Source organism: Convolutriloba macropyga, chromosome 1 (genome assembly GCF_964194025.1).
Source record: "Convolutriloba macropyga chromosome 1, txConMacr16.3, whole genome shotgun sequence".
Taxonomy (NCBI): Eukaryota; Metazoa; Xenacoelomorpha; order Acoela; family Convolutidae; genus Convolutriloba; species Convolutriloba macropyga.
The window spans coordinates 60,924,514-60,932,084 of NC_134468.1; the positions used below are offsets into that span (position 1 = coordinate 60,924,514).

The following is a 7,571-nucleotide window of genomic DNA, read 5'->3' on the forward strand; positions in this document are numbered from 1 at the left end:
AAGATTCCATTCCTTTAACTATTCGTTACTTTTAAACCGGCAAAACTTAGAACGATTTTAGTTTAAATTTTTTTTATAAGGATTGTAAAAATTATGCTTATTGTACTTTTTGTTCATATCTAACAATCAAAGTATTCATTTTGGAAAATGAGAAAATTCGAAATGCAATAGAACCTTCTGCTTTAAATAATTTTTGGCATTTAGTTTATTGCTTCAATATTGCATTGCATTTAACTCAGAGCCTGTTGAACCATGGAATTCTAGTAGCAAGATCCAATAAGCATGAAGACTGAAAAACAAAAAGTTCATTATTAGCTTTTTTATTCCATTAGCTGTCCACTCAAAGCACTAGATAGGTTCAGTTAATGCTCATTACGGAAAAAATTGTATTCCAGTTAATGATTCTATGCCATAGGACTGCAAAAATCAAGTAAAACCTCAAAAAGAGGATCAAAATTGAATTTAAAATTACAAAAACTTACAGTCGAAACCAAAAAAAACATGAGCAATTCCTTGATGACTAGTTTTTTGTTCATTGGTTTTCATTTGATTGTAAATGAGGTTTGTCATTAACAGAACAGCGATATGAACAGTAACTAGTCTCTAGGTCAGGATAAAGAAACAAAAAGTGATAAAATTTCGGAAAAAAAGCTCGCAAATTGAATTCAAAATTTTTTGATAGTGAACTTCCCTATGAGACCAGATCTCGTCTTTTTTATCGTCTTTAGTCTATTAGGAACAGACAATTGATTTATTTTGTGGCCTGAAATCTAATTTTGAAATGCTATTTTTATGAAAAAAATCTTAATTTGAAGAAAAATTACACTAAACGTGAACACAATCATGCCAAATATCCCGTGTTCACACAAAGTTTCAGTCCCCCATAACTCCTCAAAACGAAATCCAAAAAAACTTTAATTTTGAATTCTGCGCTGGACGAGCTTTTTAATGATACCACTCACATTTCTCTACGAAGAATATATCGATCGGCCAAAATTGTCTGAACAAAAAAACCCATTTGAGTATATAGTTCCTACCCCCACAAGTGGGGTCGGAACAATAACACGAAAATCATTACGTGTCCTCTCAACAAATTGGTTATCAACTAAAAGACAATTTCATACATCAAAAAAGTTTAATAATCAAAAATAAGGTTCCTCACTCAAAAAGGACGCTCACAGGCCATATGTTACATCAGACGTCAGGATTTTGTTTTTATTGTTTTAAATTTTCATTTTATTCTAAAACAGGGAAGGTACAAAATAACCATTTGGTTAATGTTCCATGCTTTAACAACCTGATTTATGTTTATTAGGTTTTTGAAAATCTAATAGATATTTTTGAATCCCGCTACTTCTCTGTCTATTGGAACTCTTTCATGTCAATAACTAATTTGGGCAATTAGTTTTCGAACTTAACAACCTAATCCACGTCTTTTAAAACTGCAATTGGCATTTTTGTTTGCTTCCAAACGAAAAATTGTATAATTGAATCATTTTGCTTTTTGCGAACATTTGCATGCTGTAGTATATTGAAAAACCTACGTAACAATGCTTTGCTGCTACTGGCAGAATATTCCGAGCAGTATCACATTTGATTTCTTTTGGAAAAACAATTTTTTACGCCCCAATTTATCTGTTTATTATTCCCATCAATAGAGTAACAGGGCAAACTTTAAAAATATAGCATTGAAGTGGTTTGAAAAACTTGATGCTCTTTTACAGGCAATTGTTGACGAATCAAGTATAAAAATCTGATCGCGGATAAATAATTACAGATAACCAAAGTCGGTTGACTTTGGTCTTCAATAATAACACCTTAAACAAAACCGACTTACGTTGGAGCGAATTCCTCTCAAACGACTGGCGAGCGGTTGACTTTTTCAGTAGCTAGCTACAGCTTAGTGAGGCTAGCTTTAGCTTATTTAAGGGGTGTGAGGCGATATCCCATTTTTGAGGACGCAACGTCTAATGGGTAAGACGAAAAATCGGTCAAGCGAAAAATCGCATTAAAAAGACCAACAGGACTAATATAATTGCTACAAGCTTCATTTGAGAGCAATCAAAAATTGCACTTGTGGGTTGGAGCGAGAGTGGCACCTTTCAAAAGGTGCGCTTTGAGCATTTTCGAGAAAATAACTCCATTTTCTCTCAATTAAGGTTAACTTGTTTTAATCGATATATTGGTCTGTTTTGTTTGACTTCCTCGACCAATCATAATAGTTGGCTACAGTTCCAGTGAAATCAATTAGCTCAAACCAATCTGATCTTGCGGTACCATGTTGAACACGTTGTTTTACATTACAAAACAGTGCTTACTAAGGTTCTTGCGATCTCCCCAAAACCAAACTTTTACTTTATCCATAAGAATCTAAAGATAACGAATTAAACACTTTGACCGAGCCTAAAAAGCGTAAAAATTTCTCTAGTCGTCAGCAAAATGGTACATATTTTCAGTTATCGCATCAAATCATTTTGTTTCTGAAAACCCAATTGATTTCTGTTAATGAGACTATTATCTCAGTGGTTAGTTGACAGCTTTAACAGTTGTGGTTCAAAAACAAGTGCTTAAGGTGCAGCCTGTTCGAATCTGTCTCCTTTCTTTAAACAGGTGTAGAATAGGCGTTTCTCAAAACAAGGAAATTAGTTTGTGTTCAAGCATTTGTTGATGGCAAATTGACCGTTTATAATGCATGCTTCAGTGCCCTTGCAGGTATACAAAAAGGACGCCCGGTTGATAAAATTTGCCTTATATTTCAATCGTCCTTTTGAACTTTGCAGATATTAAAAAAAACTTCTCTGCAAAATCATTAGTCTTTTCTCAGTTTTCTATACAGGGTTAAAAAAATATTTCGTCAATTTTAAAAAGCTCGGATTTCAAGTTTTGCTTCTATTTATCAACAGCCCGGTGTTTTTTTAATAATCAGACCACATAACTCATTTTCAAACATTTTTCTTTTATTTTTGTTATTGATTGAACCAATTTCAGGTGTGCATGAGAACACAAAATCTGTTCGAATATTTCGATGAATCTACGAAACATTTTATTTGGCTCACTTGTTTGTTATATTGAACAACCAGTCCTGTAGTGCAATATCACGATTGAACTTTCGTCTCAAATATTTCCGAAAACTGTTCCTTCTGACTCAAAAGGTTCATTTTTAAGGATGATTGGGGCACAATTGTAAAGCAATCAAACCCCATGTACCAATTCCAGGATGTTGCTTTCGAAAAATTGATTCGAAATAAAATTGTGGCCAATAAAGTACTTTTCAATAGAGTACTTTTCACTATTTGCCGTGCTACGTTCTTTTTGTTGACAACTTAACTCATTGATCGCAATGAATTAAAACCTCCATACAAAATTAGATTATCCTATTTGAATCAAAATTTAAAATTTCCTTTCATTTCGTCATAAAAAAAACACTTGAGCAGTTACGCTACATTAATGAGCAATTTTTCGTTCAGCGGTTCACTAATTCCAATCACCATTGACTCAAAAAAACTTCGATTGATCGTATTCTTTATTCCTCATTTTTACTGTAAATTGTTTGAGAACTTGGAAACTCTGAATAACAACGACTGATAATGCATAGAAATCAAAATGTCAAGCCTCAGGTCCATTGAAAAGCAGTCCCAAAAACGGAAGAGTCAAATTGAACACAAATGCTCAAAACTGAAGGTACCCTGGTTTTTCTTGACCAAAATTTAACGTGCAACAAATAAAAAAAGATGCGCCGACGCATCATTAGTGTCTTTGGTTTAAAACTCAAATACGATGGATATAATTCGGACACCAGTAAAAATAACTTCTTAAGAAGCTACTTAAGTAACATCCCAACATCCAAAAGTTAAAAAAATATATTAAATTAGATTGATAAAATTTCTCTAATACCAAACGTAGACTTTTATGACAGGTGTTTTGTGTACGATAAGAATTTTTATAACAGGAGCTCCGATTCTTGTCGCTGATGATAGCTTGCAAATCATCGATTTGTTAATGACCCTTGACCTGTCAGGTACTCATTTAGATCGTAACTAACGATCGAAAATGCCAAGTCTTCAATTTCTCATGTCCTTTCGCCACACGCAATCATCATACATCGTGGAATGATGTTTAGCTGTTTCCGTACACCATCTAGGATATATCAATTCGTTCTGGTTGACCGCTTTGAATAGAAGGCTCCTCCTTTATATCAGATTCCTCCTCTGGCGGTGGCACTGTCTTGGACTCCTAAAAAGGGGTCTTCATTACAGAATTGACTCACGACGCGTAATTGAGCACGACAGTAGAGACACAATGTTAATATTGCCAGATTCTTGAGAAAAAATGTTAATAATTAAATCTGGTGCTAATATTACCGGACGGTGTTCGTATTCCCAGAAAATATTAACGTCGAGTATCTACTCGGAAAACCCAAACTTGGTTGTTAAAAAACATTGTTTTTCTAAATCGACGAAGCCCTTGGAAGAATCCTGTTAAATAAACCGATGTTTGCGCAAGCACATATGTTAATGAGTTGATGACTCATTATTCAAAAGTTGCATCGTCAACAAAGATTTAATATCATAAATCATAAACGCATGAAATAGATCGAGTAATTTCAGTCTTGCATTGACTTTAGTGTAAGAGTACACCTCATTGAAGTGTGCAGCAACGATTTACCGACTTTCATATATCCAGCCAATTAAAAACTGTGAAACGTCTTTTATCAATTTGTATATGTTCATTAAACAATACAAACAGGTCAATCACAGTCAATACAAACAGTCATTGACTTAATCATAATAATAGAAAGAACCTAACCGGATCTAATCTAGCTTCGACCAACTCCTGTAATCCAAGCAGCCGAGAACCCACTAAGCAGACATTTGGCGATGACAAAGCACACTCTTCGTGAATCCAAACTGATAACACATCACTAGTTCCCGACTGTTCTTGCATCTCGAGCAACTCCCTTTTGAAGTTATAGGGACCATATAGAACCCCTTTTTCTTTAGTTGCTGGCTCACTGCAAACTATACAATTGTTTAAATTGACTTCTAGTTCTGTTATTCTGGCGCAAAGTTCAGCACTGACCGGACTGCTGAAATAATTGTTACTCAGTTCAAATTGCAAAACGTGGCTAGATCGCTCAGCACCGGCAGGATAGGTTACCTCAAAACTGAAATCTTTTTCACCTTGCTCATTAAGCATTTCAGACAATGGATGGGTTAGCTTGAGGGTAGCCCGCGAAGCAATTCCCGATTTGTCATCATCGTCTTTCTCAACTTTGAACTTCTTCACCAGCTTGTCAACTATGCTTCTGTCTTTCTCGTCATCGCTGGCTAGACCAGGGTCGAAATGCGACTTCTTTTTCTTCATTTTCCGTCCTTTCGCCTTCTTCGAATCAGTTTTCTTTCCTGTTGTGGTTACCTTTGAGGCATCAGCTGTAAGCTCCGGGTCCAATTCGCCAGCTTTTTCAGGTGGTCCAGACTTATTGCTTGAATGATTCGATTGATCGTTACTTTGATTCAAAGTGTTCTTTGGCGGTACGTTTGAGGGTTCAATTTTCAGCTGAGCTTCATGATTGCCATTTTCTTCATCGCTTGAAGAACTCAGTTCATCCCTATAAGGTTTCTTTTTCAACACAGATTCAATCACATTCAGACAGTGGTATGGATCCAAGTAACCATTCGTATCTTGAGAATTCGTTTCACTGTCAGTTGCTTTCTCCTTCTGACAATGCATCAAATACTGAAGTAATTTGCAAGAGCTGCTTCCGCCAGCACTGCTTTGGAAATAATTAAAATCTATCAATGGTCCTCTCTCCTTTCGATTTGCCATTAGTTTAGTTCGAGCACTGACCATTGGTTTCCGCTTCACTTTCACTTTTGTATCACCTGGTATCTCTGAAGTTGCGGGTAATTCTGATTCATCAAACTCAGCTTTGATATGCCTCACAATCTCCTCCGGATTCGATGTTGCATTTGCTTCTACCCCTGCTTCAGTACTAACTAACGGTTTCTCATGGTCATTCGTTGCAACTGCAGATTCAGTACAAGTCATGTTCACTTGATTAGGAGGATGTTCAACTTCATGTTTGGGAGATTGGTATATTTGAGCTTCACTCATCGAATTTTCCGTATCTCTATTCCCTGACTCACAGGAGGGAATAATATCCATAGCAACTGCAACCCTACTTTCACTAATATCCTTCATATCTCCAGTTTTATCCCCAGGTTTATCATCCAATGAGTTTTTAGAGATCAATTCAAGTTTGTCATTGCTAGATTGTGGTACAGGATCTTGGTCCTTTGAGGCAGTCGATTCATCGTGGTTTGACAGGACTTCGGCTGCATCTACTTGATTCTTAGAAAGCTTTTCTTTTTCTTGAACAAGAGCCTCTTCTAAATCGAGGGAATTCACCGATCCAACAGGTTGCCCGTTGACGTATTTAACTATTATATCACCTTTCTCTTCTTCTCCTTCATAAGGTTTGTAAACCTTCTCAATTATGACTCCATTTTTGTCCTTTCTTGTAATAACTTTTCGCTTGCGCTTAACTCTCTTGGCAGGACTTGCAGCACCATGTGATTTAGAGCTTTTGGCGTGTTTCCTCTTTTGAAGAGGTTCTTCTTTGTTGGTAGCAATTGGAACAGCAGTTTCTGCCGGTGGCTGTTCAGAAGATACAGGCGCAAAAGCAGATCCGTTATTCTTCAAAATCTTTTTCAGAAGTCTTCTGAATAATTTGGATTCAATGTCACTAAATTTCTCCATGTCCGCTCTGCTCAACTCCAACCTCCACAGTCTATTTCCAGCATTGGGATCTTCGTCACTCTCACTTTTCTGTTCTGCTGATCTGTTTTCTGATTCCTGCCTGCGATCTTCGTCGATGCTCGAAAGAGTTGTGTCATTGCCTGATTGTAAACTGAATGCCACTTTGGCTCTTTTTGGCTGTTCGTGGTCAGTGCTATCGTTATCGTCATCAACCACCTGTGAGGATGATGAAGAATCGAGAGTCCTCCGTCTCATCGGGTAAGATTTTCTATACTCGCCTGAGAATCCATCTTTACGCTTTCGTCTTACTTTATAAGTTGCATCATATGAGCTTTCATTGTTGTCTGGCACATGTCTTGACACAGGCCTCGAATAGTTTAACGACTCTCGTGCAAAATCCATTTATATAAACAGTCTGAAAAATCGCATTCAATTTTCCAAACATCTATTACGGCGTGCTGTCTAATTCAATTGCCAGAATATCATGGCTGATCGAATTCAAGGTTCCATTGAAAAAAAACATTGATCAGCTACGAAACTATTATAGTTGAAAATTGTACTATTTGAGATTCATATTAAAGAAGACCGGATTTTCAAATATAAAATTGAAAAATAAGTGTGAGTGCAACAAATGATCTGTTCGTTATAAATATTAATAAGATAAGACAAGAAAGTACAAACTCAATTACATACAAATCAAGTACGCTTGAAAATAAACTGGCAATCTGATGATCTATCATTTATTACCAACCTTTCCCAGATGCCAGGCTGAGCTGAATCTTAAGATTTGAAAATTAATGTTCTCCGCAGGA

The 7,571-nt window shown here is 36.2% G+C and overlaps 1 protein-coding gene across 1 annotated transcript; it reads right to left on the reverse strand.

Moving 5' to 3' along the window:
* Positions 1 to 3,844: 3,844 nt before the first annotated feature.
* LOC142341231 (uncharacterized) lies at positions 3,845 to 7,199 on the reverse strand. The gene is made up of 2 exons (XM_075392154.1): positions 4,807 to 7,199; positions 3,845 to 4,233 (listed from the first exon to the last, which is right to left on the reverse strand). The coding sequence occupies exons 1-2, from the start codon at positions 7,159 to 7,161 to the stop codon at positions 4,138 to 4,140; spliced, it is 2,451 nt and encodes an 816-aa protein (XP_075248269.1). The 5' UTR covers positions 7,162 to 7,199; the 3' UTR covers positions 3,845 to 4,137.
* Positions 7,200 to 7,571: the final 372 nt, after the last annotated feature.